The 25,348-nt window shown below is 39.9% G+C and overlaps 1 protein-coding gene across 1 annotated transcript in view; it reads right to left on the bottom strand.

Annotated features, from left to right (window-relative positions):
* LOC139717795 (nucleolar pre-ribosomal-associated protein 1-like) overlaps positions 1-23,521 on the bottom strand; it is a 36,622-nt gene extending 13,101 nt beyond the window's left edge. Inside the window, exons 1-18 of the mRNA XM_071629295.1 lie at positions 23,329-23,521; positions 21,316-21,458; positions 19,586-19,873; positions 17,179-17,275; positions 16,478-16,689; positions 15,266-15,396; positions 14,488-14,683; positions 13,827-13,964; positions 12,650-12,808; positions 11,630-11,771; positions 9,777-10,048; positions 9,035-9,133; positions 8,017-8,275; positions 6,973-7,155; positions 5,420-5,613; positions 4,358-4,561; positions 2,141-3,010; positions 1,497-1,659 (exon numbers count right to left, since the gene is read on the bottom strand). Of these exons, the coding sequence (XP_071485396.1) occupies positions 1,497-1,659; positions 2,141-3,010; positions 4,358-4,561; positions 5,420-5,613; positions 6,973-7,155; positions 8,017-8,275; positions 9,035-9,133; positions 9,777-10,048; positions 11,630-11,771; positions 12,650-12,808; positions 13,827-13,964; positions 14,488-14,683; positions 15,266-15,396; positions 16,478-16,689; positions 17,179-17,275; positions 19,586-19,873; positions 21,316-21,458; positions 23,329-23,521 (3,943 nt within the window). The remainder of the gene's footprint in view (positions 1-1,496; positions 1,660-2,140; positions 3,011-4,357; positions 4,562-5,419; positions 5,614-6,972; positions 7,156-8,016; positions 8,276-9,034; positions 9,134-9,776; positions 10,049-11,629; positions 11,772-12,649; positions 12,809-13,826; positions 13,965-14,487; positions 14,684-15,265; positions 15,397-16,477; positions 16,690-17,178; positions 17,276-19,585; positions 19,874-21,315; positions 21,459-23,328) is intronic.
* Positions 23,522-25,348: the final 1,827 nt, after the last annotated feature.

Here is a 25,348-nt window from a genome sequence, read left to right as displayed (position 1 = left end):
TTACACAAAATACTACTCTTTTTAAAAATGAAAGGCACACATTTCCTTGACTTGTAACTGACATATATATTAATGGTAAATATCATTCCCCCTGCTTTTGAAAGGCAGTACGTTGGTGTGTTCTTTCACTATGCTCAATACAAAAAAAAATAAATAAAAAAAATATCTTTATATTATTCTTCTACGGTGACATCACATAATCAAACCTTCGAATTAGCAGAAACTTTTGAACAGATTGTCTGAATTTCCTCACACTTCACTGATGTGTTCTTCAAATATTTTTCCACTCGCTGACTCCACATGCACGTGTCAATGTGGAATAACTTCCCCCTTTAATTTCTAATCTGGCTTAACCCTGTGTGTGCTTTGGCTGCTAACTGGCACAGTAAACCCCATAGCTTTCTACACTCTGTCCAAAGTTTCTGGCACAGAAAAGGTTAAAGGGGCATTCCAGACGATTTTCATAATTTCACATTATGTAGAACATAAATCAACAGCTCCATGTGTAGATTTGTGGAATTTATTGTGGTCCTCGAGCAGAGAAATCAATACTCTGAAAAATCTTAAACAAATTACACTGAACAGTCTAGATGACATAGAGCCTCACATACTTCAGAAATGTAGCAGTGTAATTCCATTACAATTATATACCACTTGCTTAACAAGTTCACCTGTGTAGAATCTATGCATGCCTTCTTCTTTTGTTCTGCTTCCTTGAGCCCAAACTCATACATTCTTATGGTGAGGCTGCCAAGTCATCATCCTTGTTCCTTGCAACTTAATAAATTTTGAAAGCATTCTTATTCCTCATCCCAATCACCATAAATTCTGAAACTCTGTACTCAGTATAACTAATTCATGGTTGTTCAAATGTAAAAGTCTGAAAATCATCTACAGGTCTCCTTTAACTCTCTATGTGCCACGTTCGCACATCCAACTCAGTCGACGGCGTGCTAACTTCGTATATTCTGCTCAACAAATAAAGCCGCCAAGACCGATCGATAAACCGCTAATTACTGCTAATCCCGCGGCACAATGAAAGCGTTTCTCGTGCTTTTGTTCCTCTTATATACAGCTTGCATTCTACGTGGAGATCGACTATCAAGCGATGTTCCCAACTAGATTTGCTCGTACATTCTAAGTTTCTGTCACGGTTTTATATGCAAAAGTCATGCCTTTATACTAATGTAGCAACTGGTCATTCAAAAGAAAAATTGAAAATAGATTCGTCATACAATTTATGTTGAAACGAAGCTTGGCATTCCTCTTTAACTTTGCCTACTATTATGCCCATCCTAATAGAAATTTGTAGAAGTTATACAAATTGGAAAAACAGAATTCTTTCTCAAAGCATGACAACCTTCGTGTCTCGGAATAACGTGGCACACAGGGGGTTTCCACCATGGCACATAAAGAGTTAACAAATCTGACTGCTAATATTCTCAACATGGTGCAAAGTAAAATCCTTGACCTCTGCTACTGAGGTCAAACCTTACTCTTCTTAGTGTCCTCTCTGGGCCTTGATAGATAAGCCTCTACAGCAGGCTGCAACAGCTCCAAGTCTGTCTCCTTCTTCGCTTGCTTTAGACGATCAGTGATGCACTCCTCAAATTGGCAAGGATTACTGTTGACAAGAATTGGCAGAAGAGTTGTTCCCATCTGAAATGTAAAAAGAAAAAAACAAAGAGATAACGAATCAAGAAGAAATCTTTATGAAAGAGAGAGAGAGAGAAAGAAAGAATTTGCATAGTATCTCGGCTTGCATATTCATATCAACTGAACAAGAACTTTTCTGCAGAAATTAGCAAAACTTTACAATTTCACTGTTGTACTCATAAGATTTTACTCTTTCTTATAAGACTAACCTATAACTGGACTGGAATTCCTCTTTGAAGATAAAACTTCACAATTTGAGACTGAATTTCCATAAGACTACAAAGTTTGTCTTGTTCCAAATATAATTTTACAAATTCACACAGTTCTTATTCTATTTACCATAGCAACAAAAATCACACTAAAACATCTTGGAATTCTTTCCTAAAAACGAAAAAAAAAAAATGTACCTGCCATGGCCTGAAAGCAAAATTCTAGTACTGAAGTCTGAATTTCAGAATAGGCAAACATTTTATAAAAAGAGTACCTTTTGTTGCTGGTCTAGATCCGTGCTGAGGCATGCCGTCATCAGACTTTTCACATCCCCTGCCTCCACAAGTCTTGGGTGTCTATGAAAGAGACGACCAATGGCATCAAATAGGGCTCCCCACTTGGCCTGCACTGCAATGTCTACTATGTTGCTGATGTCTGCCTTACAAAGTATATCTGACTCCAGTGTTTCCACAGAAGGCGCGCTACAATGACCTGACCCTAAAGTCCTTCTAGACAGCACAGTGTCCTTCTTCGACTCCATCGTCTCAATAATAAGCGTTCTTGATATGAGGTGACTCGTGAGATTCAGGAGGCTGCATGTTTGACTGTCACGACTTGTGGCTGTCGAATACAGATGATGTACCACTTCTTTTAGGATGTTGGAACAATTCTTGGCTGGAAGAAACCGCAAAAGACTCTCAACGAGGTTCGTCACTCGATGTAAACGTTGCTTATCGCGTGCTACGGGTATCAGGTTCGTATTAAGATTGACTTCCGCTGTTTCGAGAAGGGGGCGAAGCATTTCCTCCAGAGCACGATGCGGCATAAATTTTTCGAAGACTTTGACGACTTCCCCCAGCCTTGAACACAGTGTATCTGACTGCAATTTGTAGACAAAAGGATGGTGCAGAATAACCTGGCTCAAGCTCTGCCAGTCAATGTCCTCTGATTTCATGTCACTGGCCTCACTGGGAACCTCACTCTCACTGGCCTCACGAGGGCCTCCTCCAACTTTGTTCTCTTCTCTGTCTTCTGTATCCACCGCAGAGTTCAGGCTAATGTCCATCTCTGCTGAAATAGTTGTGGCTTGGTGAAGGACGGCCAATAGAACGTCGATGTAGAATGACACAGAGCTTGAGTCACACTGTTTGAGAGGAACACAGACTCAATTCATTGCTATAAAGAATGACGTACAAAATCTTCTACTACTGCCTTCATTCTTTCCTTCATTGGGTACTGGGTATAGACAAGTGTTCAAATTGTTAGACTGCATGTTATCTTTTTTGATTTATCACCTCTAGGATAAGACAAATGACATCGCAACGAAAACTGACGAAAGACGTTCCTATTGTACTTTTGAACTATGAGAGCACACTTACTGTTTTGCTGACGAAACTTAAAATGAAATGAATTCATTTCCCAACATAAAAATATAAAATAGATGAACATTGAAAAAAAAAAATCACACAAAAGATACAAAGCATATTGTACAAACATTCTCCAAGTTCCACAAAATATTAGTACACTTAACTAATAATTGCGTCATTTCAAAACCAGCTCAGGAAACCTACATATTCATTACTACAGATTTGATATAAAGACAAAATTTTGAGTAACAGAAAATGTATGAAAAAACTCAACAGATACACTGTTCTTAAGGCAGGGATGCCAGTTAGAATGAAATTGAGGGCCTGAAATACATCTACATGAAGCTCCTTTGTAAATGAACAAGCCTAAACTTTAAAACTGCCAGGGCCTGAATTCAGGCTTTTGCCTGAAAACTGGCATCCCTGTTAAAGGACAAATCCACCTTTGTATACATTAGGATAGCATGAATGCAGCAATATTTGTAAAACACATCAGTGAAAATTTGAGGAAATCAGACAATCCGTTCAAAAGTTATTAATATCTAAAGCTTCTGCACAGTCACTGCTGGATGAGAAGACTACTACAGTGTATGATGTCACATGCAAAGAACAATACAAGGAAAATGTAAAGAGAATCCTACAATATTTTATTTTTTGAAAAAAGTACACATTTCCTCGACTTGCCACTGACCTATGTTAAGGGCAATATTATTTCCCCTACCTTCAGAAAGAGACAAGTCAAGTGCTCTATTAGTATGCGAGAAAAGTGAAAATATGTTGAATTTTCTTTATACTTTATATTGTTCTATGCAAGTTGTAGTAGTCTTCTCATCCAGCAATGGTGGCACTGAAAATTAAGAAATTCATAACTTTTGAACAGATTGTCCAATTTGCCTCAAACTTTCACTGAGATGTGTTCTTCTGAAATTGCAGCATTCTCTCAATCCTTATGTATATGAAGGTGGACTTGTCCTTTATGGACTTTTATCCCTGAAGAAGTTCCTGCTTGGCTTTGAAGGAAGACACACCTAGTCTGCACAAAAGAACATTAACACAGATTTACACCAGTAATGGGAAGAAAAGTAAACATGAATTTTACAAGGATTTGTGCTCCCCGAAGTTACCTCTTGGTCAAAGCAGGTTTGCATGTAGAGGAGACACTGCCGCACTGTGGGCAAAATTTCTGCCCTGGGTGTCAGAGGCAGCCTCTCCTTTATTCCCTTCATTTTTGCCGAAGTCTTGACCTTTGACCTCATCACAAATGACTCACGAACGAGTGATGACAGCGAAAGGGGCTGTTCTGTCGCCGGTGGAGTCTTACGTGCCTCCTGGATTTTTATTTTTCAAATAACAAAAAACAAAACAACAAGAAGCATTCAGATTATCATTGACATTTTGTACAGTGAGTGCATCAAACTACAAAATGTATTTCAGGACAATATACTTCAAAACTCCTCGTACATGCAATACATAAAAAGGTCGCATGATTTATCATCAGAGACAATTCTGGAGGTAAAGTGAGGCTCATGGCCAGGAGTGAGTGGCTTTTTCCCCCCTCAATGAACAAAATACAGAGGATATTCAGTTCCCTGCAGTCAAGCCTGATTTCACAATTTCTTGTTACTGAAGTCATCATTTTGACACAAAAGGACTTATGTTGTAATCACTCAATAAACCTCTTGAGTTGTCAGGCTTCTTTCTTGCATTAGAGAGAAACTGTCATGCATTCAAATTCTCTTACATGCATACCACTACCTTCATCTCATAAACTGTCCATGGAGGCAAAACGGCAAAGAAACTTTTTCATTCTGAGAAGACAATGAATGCAAAATAATTGCTGTAGTAAAGGTAGCACACTTTGTGTGTGTGTGTTTGCGTGTGTGGAGAATCTAGGCCTCATTTCGTAAAAGATGTTAGGATGGCTAGTTTTGCGAGAATAGCAACTTCTCATAGCAACGGCCATTCAGGAAGCAATATTCTTGTCATTACCATGACACTTGCCGTTCCAGCAAGAGTTGCTATCAGAGCAACTTTGTTATGAAATTGGGCCCTGATCATATGATGGCACTCTCACAATTTTCAAAGAAAGAAGAAAACTACCTAGGTAAGTACTTTTAATGACCTTTGACCTCAGTGGTAACAAACATAAAGGACTATGAGATTGAGAAGGTAAACTGCTTGCAAACCTTGGCCACTTTCATCTGTTTCGTCCCCGGCAGCCAGAGATTGCAGTAGGACAGCAGGTGCATCCAGTCGGTCAGTTCCGGTTTGGGGGTCTCGGCCCTGGCCTGGGAGGCGTGTCGTACCAGGAGACAGATCGGTGAGGGGTTGTGTTGTGTGTGGATGATGGACTCGATCACACACGAGAGGTAGTCTGATACTGTGTGTGAGGGGTAGCAAAGATCGGATGCTCATGGAAATTTTGATGCTAAAACAGCATCTACAGAGAAATGTTTACAATTGCTTATGATCGATTATACCCGAGGATTCCCCTGTATGACCTACTGTAAACGTCAATATTTTCGCGCGATTAATTTTTCGCGCTGAGCGGCTCGAAAACGTATTCGCGGGTTCTTAAATTCGCGCTCCGCAGCAGGTTACTTTACTGTAGTACACATTCACTGCTTTCATCCAAAGCCTCTGCTACATAGCTTGCTATGCCAGCGTACGACAAGCGACGTAGCGAGCGGCTTGACTGCGAGTACAAGCACTCAAATACGTAGTACAGCTGTGACTCTAGTACCGTAGTCACGGGGGACTGTAGCATCGATGCGTGCGGTGCACACATGCATGCTACAGTACACAGCAATCTAGGGTATCGTCTCTTCGCACAGTACTAGTAGCGTAAACATGCCTGTACATTGTACTACGTAGCAGTATCATCGATGAAGCGCACACAATTCATCCCGTTCAAAATGTGCGTAGAAAATTGTGAAGATATATTCGCGCATTTTTGAATTCGCGCTAGCCGAGCGTAGCGCGAAATCCGCGAAAATTAATGTACCGCGAAAATTTCCACGTTTACAGTAATACTGTATAAGCCACATATCTCGCCAGGGTTTACATTTTTGTGAATTTCACAAATCGGGAGCCATTCACAAATCTAACAACACGCGAAAATATCAAGTCTGATACTGACATGAATGCGATATGCATGCGTACATGTACTACTACGCAGTATTCAATACACGGTACACGAACAAGATGCATGATAAAGCAGTTTAAGTAGGCTTAGGTCTTAGCATGCCTACTGTGCAAATGGATACACAAATTTGTCGGGTAGTCCTGATTTGCAAAAAATTAGACTGACTAAATATATGGAGTACACAGCATAATAACAAACTGCTCTTGACTGGTAAATATGATTACTTGGTAAATGACAAACAATTTGCCAGAGACCAATTACACTTAGGATGATTTGCAGAGCTCTTTTAATGTCAGACAAGAATTTTAATAGAATCTTTTCATTCTTTTGACGAAGCCTACCATCTCATGCATGTACAATGTAATGTGCATCATTTTGTCTTCAGGATTTACTTTGCAGCAATGTTCATATTAAATGCAACAAACATATTCTCCAATCTCATTTTACAAGGAAAAAGAAATTACCTTTCAATTTGTTGTGTGTATTTCCTAGACAGAAAATGTGTGATACTCATTTAATATGCACTGCCAAAGTCACTTTCGTTGGTCTTCAAGTGTTAAAAACAGCAGAGGATAAACTGCTTTCTATTTGTACCTTTCTGCATCTCCTTTGTGGCATAAAATTCTTCAAGCGCTGCAGGCAGGAGAGCACTGCATGGCAATGACCCCGCTTGACCTGGGTCATGACCCCTGACAGGACTCTCTGATTGGTCAGCATCACAGTCATCCCCTCGCTCACTTCCAGTGAGTGGTGGAATGTCCTCCATGTCCAGAATAGCTTGTGGTCAATGGCACAATAGAATTGGACTGTAATCAAGTTTCCTTATGGCCACAGTCGAAATCTTCAATATTGTCACAATTCTTATCACTGATGTCACTATCAACATTATCACCATCACTATCATTTACCGTCATCATCATTATTACTATTTATTGTAAATCAACACATCGCTCTTTGCAGTTGGTGATTATTTCTCATATTTTATCTTACAGGATTCTCTTGCTTTTGTTTGCTATGCTATCACATCATACTGACATGTTATGACTATGGTTATGATTTTCTTTTTTCTCTCTCGTGTAATTTCATTATTGTATGATTGTTACACAGTCAAAAATATACATTTTGTTGAAAGTGTATGAAACAACAAACTGAAATTAACAAATCATTGTTTTCATAAATTAATTCCGCTGTGCCCACTACAAATTCAAGTAAAATAAAATTTCAGCAGTATTAGACAGACATGATAAATACATGATGTGTACAATGAATTGTCAGAGAGAGAGAGAGAGAGAGAGAAGTCAACTTAATATCTTTAGTCATTTAAACCTTCTATTACGACTTTTATTGCAAATTAGAACAAGAAAAAAAAAAATTAAGTCAATTAAATGAATAAAAGATAACTGGAAATTGATGTACGTATACAAAATCATGTAACATGAGAATGGATCCAGCAAAAAATTGGCTTCATCATCTCCACAGACAGGTAAAGCTAATAAACTCTTGTAATTGACAGATGATTCACATGAAAGTATTGATAGGAATGTCAAGGTCTTTATCTTTGTTCATTTAAATTAAATTGGTTTTTTTAAGGGGGATGCAACATCATCAAATCCTGTAGCCACGGCAACCACTTTATACCTTGGATACCAGCTTCTGACACACTCGTCGTTTCCTCCATCTCCCCCTCTGCTCCTTCTCTCTCCGTCTCTGTCTCGGCCACTGCCTCCATGATGCGGTCGTTGAAGGGATACGGGTTCCTCACCACCTTCGTGAGTGAGCGCTGCAGGAAGGCGGCAGCCGGGATGGGGTCAGAGGTCGCGGAGGTTGCGGACAACGCATCCAGCCAGATGGAAGGTTCCTCTGGGCACTGGTCAAACTGACCAGTGTGCCTCAGCACCTGCACAACAATTAAAGAATTAAACTTATAAAATGACAGAACGATTTGAACAATAGCCTCCATTGCAGGTCAGGAAGACTACGAAAAGATGCTGCATATTACCGAGTGGCCTTGGAGAAAATCCGCTGATCACCATTCAAAATTGCAGTTAAAACAAACCATACGTCAGAGCAGGAACTCATACTTTTATCTCTACATCAATGGTAAAATAAACCTTTGTGTGAATAGCCACACAGAGACAAGGACATAAGCTGACCATCTTTAGCTGGTTGTTTAAAGTCCTGTGAAAATGTGGTATGAACACTTCATCCAAGGTCATGAAGTAATTGCCACATGGGATTTCATCATTTCCATTCTCAATCAAAACACATATCGTCACTGGAGCGACAAGAACTTTATCTTCAAAATGTAAAATGTTCAGGAGAGCAAAAAAACATGGCAACCAAAGCACTGTATCAAATAGGATAGCCTTTCTTTGACATGCCATGGTGGCTTCATTTCTGGAGTAAGAAAGCTAGGATATGGACAAGACATCACTTAACTGAATATCTCACCATTAATAATAATTAAAAAAAAAAATCACTTCAAACAAAATTTGAGCTACAAAGTCTTGTCACCCCAGCGACTAGTTATATCAGATAAAAAGTATTAAGTACCAGCACACTTGTAAAAATCTCTTTCAATATATGTCCTTGAATGAGATGAAAATCACATGCAGCAAAAAAAAAAACATGAACAAAAAACATTTTCATATCTCACCTTGCATATCAGCTGTTTGGATACATTTTGGAGTTTGGGGTCACCAGAGGTCATCAAAACATTCAGAAGTTGACCCATGGATGACCCTTCACCTTTGACCTGTAAGCATCCAATTGCAAGTAATACAAATTATTTTTACTCGTAATAAATATACTCAACTCACTCAATTTCTTGGGCAGGTAGGCTGTACTACAGCAAAGGAATGAAAATCAAACTAACATATTTGATGATGACCGTGTTATATGAACATCCTAGAGACAGACAGCATCACAAGCACAGCAAACATGTTGACATGCTGCAACACAAGATCTGAGAATTACATTGTTACCATCTTGTTCCAGGTCACTGTGGAAACACCTGGCCACATTCGTAAATTGTTTGCTATAGTGTCCAAGACTAAAATTGTACACAAAATTTGATCTGAAACTGTCAAATATTCAGTTAAAGGAAAAGTTATGGTAAGGGAAACTTTGTTCAGGCACTGACGTAAAACAAAACAACCACAAAAATTTGAGTAAAACATAATGCATCTCCTAAAGAAGACGATGAAAAAAAAAAAGGCCAATGCAAGTTTTTGTTGCCCCTTATTTTTTGTCCCCACTCTTTGTCAGTGTAATGAATTCACACTCTTTTGTAACTTTTCTAAGAACTAAGTGTTTACAGCATATTATTATGGTACGTAAACAAAAGAACATAAAGGTGGCTGTACTACATCAAATAAGAATGCAACATCACAGCTCACCTCTTTAAACCAGCGGAAGTGCCCAACATCAAATCCGAACAGGAAGTTCATGGTCTCAAACTGCAGCAGGGCGTGCTGGGAAGCCCCAGAAGGCCCACCCGCACCCGCGGTTTCGCCAGGCTCGGGTCTGTCACGATGGAATATCCCGTGTAGGAGGCGGCTGAAGTCGAAGGAAGTCTGGAGCAGGGTGGCTGGAAGGATGCGGGCGTGGGCCCCCAGGATCTTCAAGATGAGTACCAGAATGGATGATGGCTTGGGGATGGGAAGTCCAGCTGGAGGATGAAAGTCACCATGGCAACACTGTATCTCTTTTTGGCTCTCCTACCTCACTGAGCAGATGCACAAATATTTGCAAAATCTACTAAATTCCATATCCATCCATGGCATGCATTTTGCTTGAACTAGTTATCGCTATGTCAGGAAAGTCATTAGGAAAGAATGGGCGAGATGAGGGGGTAGTTATGGAGTACCTATGTAGGGAAGTAAAAATGAAATTAAAATATACTCAGACTGATATTTTCATATTCAATACACCATGAACGGAAAACAGGACAGGCACGACTGGGAGAAAAATGCCAAGAAAATAAGATCCCCCTTTAATTTGATTAAAAAATGAAAAGGGAGGTGTGTTCCAACCATGAATTTGTGCCCTTCTTGGGCTATAAGAGGGGGGATAAACTGAAGGGTTGTGAGATTTACCAATAAATGCTCTCCATCCAACAACATGATATGTGTAAAAAGGTCTCCCATTTCAGATGAAAGCCGTCAGAGTTTCATGAACCTTCCTTTCTTTATTTCTTTTTTTTTTTTTTTAGCTGTACCAACGTCTTTTGACAGTATATTTCGACTCGGTTTGTATTCCGTATAAAATAATAACCAAATTTTTGACAACTGTGTCTGTTATCAAACCAGTTTGATAACATGCAATCCCAGTCCCACCAGTGTGGAGGTGTACTGTTTTGCGACATTTAGGCCTATAAATTATTGGCATTTCTCCTATAATAGTGTTAAAGGCGTTAAGTCGGTTTCTTAGACGAACTTGTCGCATTTGTAGAAGGCAGAACCCATTGGCAGCGACAAAGGCAAGCAACTGGAATCAAATTTGATTTTCTCTGTAATTTCCAGGTGTTGTCTGTTCTCTGCGTAGATATTTGACTGAATATGTGACCTCGTGTCAAAGTGATGACAACAAGAACGATGATATTCCGTATTGACGACCAGGCTGTAACATCCTCTTTTCCGCATCATTCGCATACTAGGCGACGATTGGAAATTTGAGATTGGATAATATTATAATTGTAGTGATATAGATGGATGTAGATAGGACTTACATCGTGTGTATGGTCAGAATTATCGTTGTGCCGTTTCAAAGTCTAGACGAGGTAGCCAACATTAGTAGTGTTTTGGGTTTGCGTGTAGATTATTGTTGTACTTGGATATGTGTGAGTGATACTCCTGGCGTATACTCGAGTGACGATACAAAGTACCATGTGTATAATTAACGAAAAGGATGAAGGGAGAGAAACAGGAAAAAGAGCTTTGTAAACTTAGCATCGTGATCAACCTTCCTTTCTTAATTCGTGCTTTATTGAAAGGGGTGAGAATGATAAGGGCGTTAAGTTGCCACTAAACCCATAGTGTTCAAGACAAATAAACGCCCTTCTCATTCTCAACCGACAAATTGTGAGGATAACTCTAATGCAAGGCTAGCTACTGGGAATATAAGCTCCAAAAGTGATATCAATAACTTCACACCCTCTTGAGATAATTGATACTCTTAAAATCATCACTTTTGTGTCATCTATTTATTTTCCTCTTGACATAAGATGAGAAATGAGGGATGGAGGACCAACCTGCTTGCTCTGAACCCTGGCTGTCCTTTGGTTCCTCCTCTTCAGTGTGGTGGTTCTCCTTGTTCTGTTGCTTGGCAACCCCTCTCATTCTGGCGAGGTACCGCTCCCAGCAGGCAAGAAAAGTGTCAACATCAGGTAGAAGCTGGATGACAAAGCGTTAAACATTCTCATTTCAATATGACTGCAGAGGTCAATGCATGTATGATATTAAATGTGTCCTGCACAGTGAACACCATACAGATATAATGCATACGTTCGTAGAATACCAGCAAGCACCTGTGTATAAACATTAACCCATTGAGGACCAGTCCCGAGTATACTTGGACAAGTCTCTATGGGAAACGTGTGTTGTAGCAAAATCAAACTGTCCTCAACAGGTTAAGATAAAGTGACCCATTTGTGATATTCCCCCAAGGGCAAAAGATTCTGGGATATGCTCCCACTGGCAAATTGAAATAAATTATAAAACAATGATACTGATCTGTGATAGATCAATAATGCATGACAAGTGCTGTATTTATGATATTTTTCAGTGCAACAATAGAATGAATTTGATTGTGCACAAAAATACCAGAAACTGAGTGATCTATGAATTGAAATGTAAAGAGAAATATTAAGGTATCTGGGGGAGTGGGGTGTTATAACATTGGATATGCACTTACTGAGTGAATGAGGAACAAATTTGTGCAGTGCATGTTGTGGGCTTAGTGGTGATGGTGCCAAAACAGCTACCATGGGAAATTCAAGTCAATGGTGTACTGCATTTTTCTCAAGCACTTTAAGCCTTGTAATAAAATAGACAATTACTTTTGTTGTCAGGAACACACAGAATGTTCTAGAACCTCTGGGCTGAAATTAAAATGTGGTTTACCTCAACTTGATGAGTTAATAGCAAAATGCATAAATGTTTCTTTTAATTTTTGAATGATGACTGCTAACAGTCATCAGTTGCACCTTTGTAGGGGAAAACAAAAAGCAAAGACACAAGATTCTGTAGAATAAGGAAATGTCATGACCAACCCTGCTCAAGACATCTTGGTACTGCTTGGCGAATTGTCTCTTCTCATTGACTGACAGCCAGCTGCCGTCACTCTCCACGTAGTCCAGATTGCATCTCGCTCTGACCATCATCTGGTTGACGATCTCCAGACCCACTAGACAGATGACTGAGCTCTGATGCTGCACGTACAACAGGTAAGGGAAATAAAAAAGGTTAAAGAAAATATTGGAAACTTTCCTCTCTTGCACACTGTGTGTGTGTGTGTGTGTGTGTGTGTGTGTGTGTGTGTGTGCATATTTGCTGACACCATCTCAGTAAAAAAAAAAGAAAACACAGTTATCTCATTGTAAATACTAGGGTTGCTGTAGCCCACCAGTTAAGTCAATGGGCTCTTAATCCTGAGGTGTTTGATTCAAGTCCCCTGGCTGCAGTGGTTGTGTCCTTTTAATAGGGGAAGGCATTTAATCCTCAGTGCCTAGTTCTCTGGATGGGACATAAAGCCATTGGTCCCGGAGTGCTTGCTTAAACCACTGAAGACTAGTCCTGGGTATACTCAGGCAGGTGTCTATGGGAAATGTGTGTTGTAGCAAAATCAGTCCATCCTCAACAGGTTAAAAGGATGTATGCTGTGTTTACACCATATCCTGGTGGCCACGGCAGTCATGTTTCAGACCACCATGGACAAAATGGGATGGACATGAGACAACGCGTTGGGACGGAATAGGTTGTGATTGCCGTGGGTGCAGTGTCAGATTTTTAAATTGTCCTTAAAATTTGCCAAGGCAGTCCCAGAACTAATGAGAAACCTTGCAGTCCGTAATAAAACAGGGTGAACGCAACAAAGTGTGACAGCACATACTGTATGCCATAACAAAACTTGGAGGCGGTCTGTAGTGGGATGCCACTGAAAATATTGTGTAGTCTACCCTGATCAGAAGCCGTGAAAACAGCATCTGAGAGCTACATGTTCACTGGAACGAGGACTGGAACATACAAGACTAGAATGAGGGGAAAAAAACCCCAGGAGAATATCCCATCTACCAGCGGTGCCTTATGTTTTGGGCAAACAGGGCTGTTGTGGCTATTGAGAACATGGTGTACACAGAGCATTAATGCTTCCTTAGTGGCCACATAAAAAATAAAAAAATCAATTCCATCCTTTCAGTAACTTCGAACAATGTTGATGAGTTATCGTACCTTGATGCACTGCTGGAGAAAGGAAGGGTTGGCAGTAGCTGGTGCTGTGGCAACCATCACCATGGATACCAGTTTGGCCACGCCTACCCTCTCTGGCCTGGTGAGGGCAGGACTCACATGGGGCTGTGCAGCATATATCTGAGCAGCGAAAAAGAATAACCATGTGAAAGATTTCAATACCACTGATTGATCTGAGCAGATAGTGAACTAGACAAATCCCTTACTGCAATTAGATACATATAGATGAGGATGTATTTTTCTTTCAGGCTTTAGAAACACTCCTTCACCAAAATACTCTATGGCTAATGCAGACTGGATTTGAAATCCATGTAAAACTGAAGGAGATTTTACGTAACTGGCTAAATATTGCTAAATGTGCTTGATTACGCAAATAATATTCTATGTATGCCTCCTAGCTGGATATCATGCATTATTCAATTTTGTTACCTTTGATGTATTTTTTTTATTCTCTGAGACATATGAAAATAAATGAAAATGAAAATGAAATGAAAATGAAATGAAATATCAGGAACTTGTTTGCAAATATGCAATAGCAAATCAATGTTACGAAAATGGGATCAAAATTAAGGGTATGCCTTTTGTAGACACCATTCAGCAAGAATGGAGAAGACTTTGTGTCAGGTACAAAGAAGTTCCTAACCTTTTCAATGAGCTTCACGTTGGCCAGCCAGGTTGTGGAGGGTCGAGGGGCAAAGGTGAAAGGGCAGGTTGTGAGGTACTTGTTGAGCAAGTCTGGGCATGTCTTGAGGATATTAACCACCAGGTCACAGACGAGATCATCCGTCGTAGCCGTCTTCAAGGTCAGCAGGAACTTGTAGAGGGCGCTGTTTTGATTTCTGTGCCATGATCAAATATCATCCCTTTTGTAAGATACTGTAAAACACTATATTTTTGCGGCATGAAATTTTTGCGAATTAGAGCAACGACCTTTTTTGCGAGTTGCCTCTAAAATTCAATGCATATAGTGTAGACAAGAACTTTCACATGCACTTAAATTTCGCAAATCTTGGCTCTCACGAAATTCGTGAAATTAAAATGCATGCAAACATTCCTCGTTTTACAGTGTCTTATTGGGAGACAAGGCATTCCAGTGACAGTAATGCATGAGTGTTATTTTAAAAAGAAAGAAAAAAGAAAGACCTTTCAAAAAAAGCACTGTTGGAAAGATTGGAAATATCATCAACTATATCATTTCCATACAAGAACTCCAAAGTTGCAGCACTTCAAGATTATCCACCCATAATGTCAATTCAATGATTTTTTTTTAATGCGCTGTGGACAAAGACAGACCAACAACAGCGGCCATGTGTAGAAGTCGGTAAACATGTCTGTGAGCATCTGTTATGAACCTGAAATACTGATTTTTACTTTGCTTGTGACTTTTAGTGACAAAATGAGAGGACATATCCACATCCTACCTTCCTCCAAGTCCCATCGACTTGTCCAGAAAGGTGATGCCATGCTTCGTGGATGTCGTCACTTCAAGGAGAAAGTTGTGCGCCACGTTGACTACAGCCTGCTTCCCAGCCTCGGATGGATTCTCTGCATTCTATATCCCAGAAGTTCAGTGAATTTGATTCAACCACAATCATTCAGCAAGTAAACAGTGAGATACACTAAAAATGGACAAACTGCAACGGGACTTGATTGGTGCCTGCAGGCACTAACTGCAATAACATCACTTGTGAAAAAGAATATGCATACAATGATACATTCATTAATCTCATTCAACATAAATCAAACAAAGGTGACGCGGAAAACCCAGGTCCTAAGTTTGAAATGCTGTAGTGATTGTGACAGGGTACAGATCACATTATAAAAACAGTTAAACCTGGTGACATAATACTAATCTTAAAGGTAGGGGATACCTTTTACAGAACTCCCAAAATGCAGTAAAACATTAAATATGAACCTCAGGGGACTTGTTTAGGCCACTGCTTAGAAATTTGGAAGTCAGCAGTTATCTACAATTTGAATAATGCACAAAACTCAACTACTCAGTAGTTCTGTGTGTCAGCCACACTTAAGCCTTTTTGTTGCAGTCCTCTGTATTTTTTTATCTATAAACACAAATCTAAAAGTATAAGAGCTGATGTAATAACATATAGAGTGTGTGGCAAGAATGTATATAGAAATGTTTGTAAGTTTTGATGAACTTTATTCACAAAATATACATGATGGACACACATGCAGTGCATGGGTCTGCAAAGGTAGCCTAGTAATGTACTGGAATTTACGGTGAGCCCCGAAAAGAATTCAATTCAAAATCTAATGGTCAATAAAAATGTACTAAATGATACCTTCCACTTTCAATACTTTATGGGAGTTTCTAAAATGATACTCTCTTCAACATACCACTGTGTTTATACAACTCTTCATTTAAGGCATGCAAATGGGATTCCCTACCTTTAACATACATGTTTATAACGCTATAAACTTAAAATCCAACCTCATTCAGGCTATATGCTTTTTCTGTTACCACAATTACAATCTTTACCATTTGTATCTACATATTTTTTCAGCTAAATTCCTATTTCTTTAAAGCTTACCCATGGACAAATCTTTGAGTGTAATATGTGAGTTTACATGACAGAGAAGACTAGTCTTTATAAATATTTCCTGCGACATACCTCAACTGTATTGTCTTGAATGTCATAATTTCCCCGCCAGTTTTTGTACAGAGTGGCGACTTGTCCCAGTGTGTACTCGTTGAGGAGAGCCAGTTTTTGGGTCTTTGTCACGGCGGGATTGCGTACCACATGTTCCAGGAGGGTGCCCAGAAAGGCCTGGAGGGTGGACGCCCTGTCCTCTACCAACCCCTTGAAGAAGTTCTTCAAAAAGTCTGGGTGTTGCCATGGTAACAAAGATACACACCAGTGAGAAAGAAACAAATAAAACCTCAATGACACACTGACCAATAGGACGACAGCTTATGAAAGCTATCTGTATTGCTCTAGCTCCGCTGTCTAAATCAATGAGTGGATGGATTGTATCTAGCTAATTTGACTATAGATTGAATGATTTAAATAGATAGACAGATAGATAGATAGACGATGGGAGATAGTTTGATGGATAGACAGATAGACAGATAAAGAGATTGATAACTTTTATTCATCATTCTTATGACAGAGTTGAATTGCAATGCTTGTAAGATTGAGAAAATATATGTCGAGTAACATACACAGTTGGTTGCAAATGTTCTTTGGTAAAAACAGAAGTAAACATTAACAAAATAGAATTGTAAATAATATTCTCACACACACATACACACATACATACATTCATATCTTCCTCACAGCAACAACCAATTAAACCAAACAAGGCACTGTACCTTTGTGGGACAAGAATTGCCCGATGATGTGATTGTCTCCAGTGATGAGGAAGGCCAGACCAAACCGCATCAGACATATCCTCACATCCTCCTCAGCCTGCTCACAAAATGGAATCATTCCAAACAATCCTAACAAGTTACGATGCTCCAACATTATTTGTCTACATGTATTTCTCACAACTCAGCAAGTGATTACTCAATAAAAATTCTTTTATGTGTGTAAACTTGAATAATAAATATTGACTAATGACCTTTTACCTTTCTAACAGCTGTCTCCAAATGAAGCATGAGATAATATATTTGTCATAACATATCCTGTGACCTCTCACCCCTAATTACTGACATGTACAGTAAAGAATTACCTCAATAATAACTCTCTTCATACTGTATGCCTGTATAATATTTAAGTGCATCTTTAACATTTTTCGTTGAAGCTCTCTCAAAAAGTAAAGGAGTTTTGGACTTTGATCTCCAGTGAACTTTCACTCCAGGCACGAAAGAATCATTCTGCTAGTTTACATCATTTAAACGAAACCTGACGGAAGACTGCTTACACATTTATCGCATATTTATTTACATTCCAGACTCTAGCTAGCAGTATTTGCATGTATTCTTGTGTGTATGTGTGTATGCATGTGTGTGCGTGTGTGTGTGCGTACGTGTACATTAATAACTATGGTTATCATTTCACAGTAATATATTTTGTATAATAATTGGTATGAACTGTTTATCGTTTTGACACGATGCTGTAATATTTGTTATGTTAATGTAATCAGTATTTGTCGTTGAAATGTTCATACAATGTATGTTGTTTGATGTAATTGATATGTCTTTCAATGTGATGCAGTATAAGTTAGCCTTCGCGCTACTAATTTGCATGTTGGTTTCAATAAACCATTATCAAATCAAATCAAATCAAAGCTGCGATTCATAGAATATTATATATAGTGCATGAGGCTGAATGCACTATAACAATATAAGCACCGACAAATTCTGAATTTGCCCCGAAGGCCAGTTATATTCAATGAGGCCCCGCAGGCCGAATTGAATATAATTGCCTGAGGGCAAATTCAGAATTTGGAGGTGCTTGGTACTTGTTATAGTGCAATAAGATGTCATGCACTATGTATATAAAATAGCATACATACCCAGGCAACATAAGCCTAGATCATTTCTAACAGTTACACGTGTCTACACAAGCAATAATACCAGTTTCTTTGAACCTGTGTAGACAAAATCCTGAAGATCCAAATTCAACTATAGAGTCTAGGGTCTACGTGGTTATATCTAACGTTTTCTAGGCCGTACGATAGGTTAGGTCTAGGGGCCCTGGCCTAACGTTTTTATACTACTATAGATCTACGTACACTGTACTGTACGTCACTTACGAGCGACAGAGCTAGTTAACACTTGACCCTACAATAGGTCTACCATGGATCTAACAGTAACACTAACAGTAACACGATAGACGCCCTACTTACTGCACTGTGGGTCCAGGACCAGGACTAGATGATGTTTTGTAGGATTAGGGATCTACTGGATTTAAACACAAGGCTCGTGCCAGGCATCATTGAAGTCACCATTGCTGCACATGTAGATTCCGAGAGTGTGTTGTAAATGTCGTAGTAAAAGTCCATAGCGTAGCATGATCAAAGAGCGCTTAGCGTATACCGTACACACGCTGCCCATTTCCACGGCGCACTTCGGCGTAGAATGTACGGAGAAAGCGGCACAAATCTTGGGTTGACTTGCTCAATATCCGTCGGATTGATTCCTTTTTGAGAACAGTAGGAGTCTATAATTCGTAGGGCGTATTTGATGGCATCCTTTGTGTCCTTATTGTCTAAGATACTGTTTATATCTAGATCAATCTCTCTAAAAGTAGCGAACCTGTTCATTTCAGCTTCCATGTTTAAATCTACCGCTGAAAGTCTAGTCCCACACAGATAAGTTGCTGGCATAGCCAGCCTGCGAGAATTGAGAATAACAATAATATCGAGCAAAGCATATCGCGGTTGTGGCGCAATCGCGTTGATAAGGTGCGGGATTCAAGTACTCGATGATTAAAATGAGGGAGCAAAAACCGATATCAAATCGATAGTGGGTTATCGTTTGCAATCGTCATATTTTGCGTGCACTATAACTTTTGTCATGCACTGCCGGCCTGTATCATAAGTATGTATGCTATTTTATATAACTCATTATTACCTCTCCTTAATTCCTCAACAGATTATTAGATACACACAAAAATGTTTCATTCATCTACTGTAGATTTTTTTAGTATTTTAGCATTGTGGTACATCTCTTCATATTGGATAGTTCTTTGACTTGTAGTATCTGGAAACTGTGGAAACTCAGTTGTTCAAACTCTGTGTGCAAAATGGGCTCCTATCACAGAGACTCTCACCTTGCTGTTACTCCTGTTGTAAAGCGGAGTCAGGGCACCGTGGTCGAATCTGAAGACGTTCAGGACCTCCTGCGCGGCCGCCACGTCGAGGGCAACGAGGGCAGTCAGCAGACGCAGGGCCGACATCACGACCTTGGCCGACTGGCTGGGGTTGAGGGCGCGCTGCACGTGGCGCATGTGGGTTCGGAGGAGCAGCTGGAGTGGGCCGAGGAGCTGGGTGCGGTAGTGATGAAGGTCCTCCGCCAGCCGCAGGATGATGGAGGTCAGACAGTTGAAGATAAGCTGAAGCTGGATGGATTGAAGATGGACACAAACATACGAAAAACTCTGAGCTGCAGTATCTTTGGAATTCAATCTACACCAACATCCTTGTTGGGGATTTCATGCAACATGGGTAATCAGGCTCAACATAAACTTTTTCTCATTTTTTTCCACTTTTTTATCCACTAAAATCTTTAACTTTAAAGCTGAAATTTTGGAGGCCCCAAAAAAGAAATGTAGGAGCCCATATAAAAGGAAACATAACAATATTATAAAAGATATTAAATGCCTGATCAGGCCACCTAAAGATAGCGTTTTTGGATATTTGGTGGCAGGACATCAATTATTAGTGGCCGCAGGCCATCGGGCTACCGGTACCTTTAGTAACGATCCCTGGAAATACATCTTTATTCAATCATGTAATGGTACCGATTCTTAAAGAATTGCTGTTTACATCCTGCAGAACAAGATGACACAGTACAACAGATAATTTCGTCTGTTGAGAATGAGAAGGGCGTTAAGTGGTTGTGAACACTATGGCTTTGGTGGCAACTTAACGCCCTTATCATTCTCAGCCGACGATTTCATGATGTAAATATTGGCAGTGTTAAATTATGACGGGGCCCTGGTATTGGTAAAAGAACATAATATCTGCACATACATTGTATTCATGCTAAACATACCAGTCCAATTCCACTTGAACATATGACCATACTCACAATGATGGTCTAAATTTATGAATTTGTCTTTAGTAGCAAACGAAGGAGCTCAAATTTTAGGAAAGAAGATGTTTCGACACAATTGCAGTCAAAGATTTCACTCAGAGGATGATCGTGCACTCTGTTACAAAATAGAACCCATTCACAATTGTTGAGGGAGAAGAGTGCTAATAAATAAAACAAAACACTTACAGGTCAAAGGCAGTGGTTTAACAGATGCCATACCAGTTCATCAGCTGTTGTACAAATTAAAGCACCATTTTGATTTCAACAAATATGTATGATTCCTAGAATATGATTTCAAGAGGCTAACACAAACTTAGACTAAAACTTCATGAGATACCACTGAAGTTATGTATCTCTTCTTTCACATAAAGCCTGTGCAATGTTAACACTTTGTAAATCTGCAGCATGCGTGTAGCACAGAGTGTGTGTGTGTGAAACAATTGTGTGCACGTCATGAGACCGACATCAATGTGTCATACAGCTCACAAGTCATGCAGCCCACGAGTCATACAGTTCATGAGATCAACACTACGCAAACAAGGCCCACGTGACAGACACATTAAGTCCCGTGTTGTCATGTCAAACTCGTGGGCTGTTTTTAGAAAGTATCAAACTCACAGGCCTTCTTTGCTTTTTGTCAAACTTATGGACTGTATGATTCATGGGCTCTATGATTCATGGACCTTTTTTTCAATGTCAAACTCAAGCCTGGTCTCGAGGGATGACCTCGAACAAATTACCTACCTCTGCATTTGGTCTCTTGTCTGTGTTCAGCAGGTCAATGATCTCGGTGCATTGTGGAGAGTGCTGCAGGTACTCCTGGACAGCGTCAGTGTCCCCTTGGCCCTGGGCAAATTCTCTTGTGTATGCCCAGAAGTCTCCCAAAACTGACAATGAATGAAGAGCATGAATGACCAATACACCATTACAACGACTAAAGCATATTGACAGCATTATGATCGAATCATGGACAGCTTGCTTTATTGACAAAAATTGAGTTTTATCAAAACAAATAGATAGAATTTTTTCTTCTTCTCATCATGGAGAGTGGACATGTGTGTGTACATTCAAACCAATCAATAACAAAAATAATAACAAAATATCACAGTGTGAACTTGCGAGCATTTATATATCATATTATCAGATGTGAGATGGATGAGAAGTGAAGAGGAGACCTCATAACTGCGGGGAGAGGGAGCCTCTTGAGTATCCCAGAGGTCCTCATGAGAGGGAGAGTGCCTTGTGACACGTGATACAGAGCTCCCCTCATACCTAATGAGTGGATTTCCTGGACTGATAGAATCTATTCGTTTTTTGTTTTTTGTTTTTTCATTCTACCGTCTAGACCTACATCTAGAGTAAAAGCTCCAATTTTCGGACACTTAAGCTTTTTTGCAATATTTGTTCAACTCAAATAATACTCTACAAAATTATATCTATAATAATGTATGTTGAATATATCAACCTACTTTTTACCAATATTGATTTTGTTAAATAGATCATAAAATTTCACAGAATCCCCAAATATTATCACCTTGTCAATTCCCCAAAATTCGGACAGCCTCTCCAAAATTCGGACACGTGCGCAATGTCAATATGCATACAAGGCCGCTGAAAAATCCGCATGCACCATACCTTGTTGGCGCAAGGTTGCATCGGGGACGTTGCGGCGCCCGTTCGTGTCCGAATTTTGGGGACTCTGCACTTACATTCAGCCCCTGTACATTCATTCACTGCATCAGCACGTACGGAGATTTTGTTTTACTTTTGTGTTTTTGAGGATACCATCAAACTCTGAGCTTGCGATAAGCAAAAAATCTCGCAACAGAACGGCGTAATTTTTCAATTTTTAGCTCTTTTTCGGCGACCCTGATTCTTTACACAGGACCTCATTTACGCGCGCTTTGGAAAAGTTGCGGCGATTCTGCGTTTTTGACGGCAAAATTTGGGATTTTAGATGGATTTTTGGAGGTGACTTTACTCGGGCACTTTCCTGTGGTGAACAAGTGCGCCAGTATGTGAAACAATGTGATATGCGTGTGTTGTGTGAGAGTAGAATTTGCTGGCTTGTGATTAGTGGCAAGTGTCTGGATTTAGGAGATCCGCCAAAAATTGGGGTTCTTACTTTAAATTGTCTAATTGAATATTTCTGAACCATTCAGATGGATGACGTCGCATACTGTATAAGCTGTTATTTTCGTGAGGGTTTTATTTTCGCAAATTTCGCGAATTGCAGTTGGATTGCGAATTTAACAACACGCGAAATTGTCTCCATGCGCTTTGTTAATAGAGCATGCCATTAACATAAGCGTCGGTGTCGATTCGCAAAAATGTCTATGACCTCGTCATTCGCAAAAATATCTGTACGCGAAAATAACGCCGTATGACCGTAGGACCTGGCTACACTACTGACCCTGAGACCCTGCCTGGATATGCACGACATGACACAAAGACAGAGTATTAATGCTCTCATTATTTTGCCTATTTTCATTAGGTGCGTCATTCCTCTTATTCTATAACCTTTAAGTATGTATAGAGTTTAATGATAGACCCTCTATGAACACCTTCGTTGTACTTTATAATCTAACCAAAGAGGTTCAATAGCCTTATTAGAACCTCTTTGAATCTAGAGTAGATCTAGTATTAAACTTATGTATCAAAGCTAAAGTCGTCTGCACGCGCACGCCAGCCGCTAAACATCAGTCCCGTCTATTCTAGTTCATGGTGGTAACTACATTAACTTTGCCGGGTCCTCACCTTCTGCCAACGAAATGCCATCTTTTTTCAATTGAATGATGAAATCTGAAGGATCGAACGGAGTCTTCCGCTTCTTCCCCACACTGCTCTCCGCCGAATTTTGATTCTCCTCTTCATCATTCTTTGCTACGACCTGATATTTACGTTTCTTAGCAAGCCTTCTCTTTCGCACGTGTTTGCCGTGGAGAACCATTTTGGCTACAGTACATTTTCATAGTTAAGTACAGCGCCCTCTACGTTAAGAGCGGCCAAACTGCAATCGATCAACCTCACTTTACGTTGACTAGCAGCTTAGCTAGAAAGCGAGCTAGCTGTGTTGCATATATGCGATATGCATGCATCTAACTAACTGCGATCGGAGGAGAACGAACGGCCGCGGTTAATTCAAACGTGAAATAGGTTCTCGTTGCGACTCTGATCTGTCTGGAGGGACATTGTAAGTAGACTTTCCAAATTTGCGATTGTAATGTAAGTTGAGCGCTTTCATTAAGTGAGCACAAATAACACCCTCAAATCTAAAGCAATTTAAACCGTGAAATTATTGCAGATATGCTCGGTAATCAGTAGACAGAAAGATCCGTCTGTTCGGAGGACTCTTTTATATTTTGCCATTAACGCTGTGCGGAGGGGATCCGTGAAGCCAGACGTATATCAAATCTAGTCTCCGCGGAACATTCCCCGACGGACAGATACAGACCGATCTTTCGGTTTCGGTCAAGGTAATCAGGTAGAAACGTCCACTAAGCTACAGTTGTAATCAAAGACCTGAAGGAGACGGAACGTGTACAGACTATGAAACGTTAGGCCTGCCTGCCTACACCAGTACACTACACCTATTAAAAACGTTTAATACAGTCTATTACAGACGCGAATAGTTGGGTGTCCAACACATCGCCACCCTAATGTTTTTCTGTCAATAGATACTTAGAATATCTCACAATTTGCCTGAAAGTTTACTCACATGTAAAGAAAATACTCTGAATTCACAAGCGCGCATTGAAAATGCCATTTACTTGTTTGCGGTACACACTCCCTGACCATGCTGACCAAGATAAATCAAACTGCTTTGAACGCGTGGGTTATTTTATTTTGATGCGCTAACCAGCTAACTGCGAAAGGGCCACTGCGAAACACAGCCGAAAGGCAAGGAGCGCCCCCGCGGTTAAGTCCTACTTCTTTCTATGGTGCTTCTCATCAAAGCCTGTTCAGCAACTGGATTATTGCGCTGTAACATAGACTCTGTCTCTATTTTGAAACCAACACCCCTACAGTCCCCTCTATTGACAATTTGTGTGAAATGCACGAAAGGTATAATCTACGGTACCAGTATAATTGTTTTTTGCTGTTGATCTTCTTGTTTATTATCAGGTTTTTCAGTAAAATTTGGGCATCATCAAATCCCCAGTGAAGAATGCAAAACCACTGCGCATAGTCACATGTGTGAAAGTTCGTTCTTTACGCACAATGTTAAAGGAATGTCGGTTTTAATGTACATGTACATAGACAGAAAGATCCGTCTGTCCGGAGGAGTCTTTTATTTTTGATGTTATCGGAGGGGATCCGTGAAGGCAGATGCAGTCGACATTCTCCGCGGAACATATCCTTGATGACCAGACAGACTGATCTTTTGGTCAACAATGTACAGTGTCTAAGTTTTGGACACCTACTAGATTCTATATAGTTTTTACTTGTTCGTTTAAGGTTCGCCACTTCGCCTTTGCTGTTTCATATAGAATTTAGTTATTCTAACACTCAAGACGGTTAGAAAATCATTTCAATCTGTCTAGAGGTCTAGGTAGGTCTGCCCCTAGTAAAAGATAACTCAAGCTACGCGAAGAAAAAGGGTTTAATGTTGCCTGAATAGCTAGGACCATTTTAACTTAATATGGACGTAGCGTAGAGGGTGTCTATAAGGCAAAGCACTAGCAATCCCGAGGTGCTGGGGTCACTGATGTGGTTACGTTTCTACCAGTAGAACCGTCTAATGTTAGGCAGAAAAATATATATGTTTGTCTGGAGG

The sequence above is a fragment of the Diadema antillarum genome, unplaced genomic scaffold (genome assembly GCF_040938485.1).
Source record: "Diadema antillarum isolate AM-2024a unplaced genomic scaffold, OU_Dant_1.0 scf00000082, whole genome shotgun sequence".
Lineage (NCBI taxonomy): Eukaryota > Metazoa > Echinodermata > Echinoidea > Diadematoida > Diadematidae > Diadema > Diadema antillarum.
Note: the sequence above shows the minus strand (reverse complement) of the source record. Positions and strands in the feature narration are given on the sequence as shown.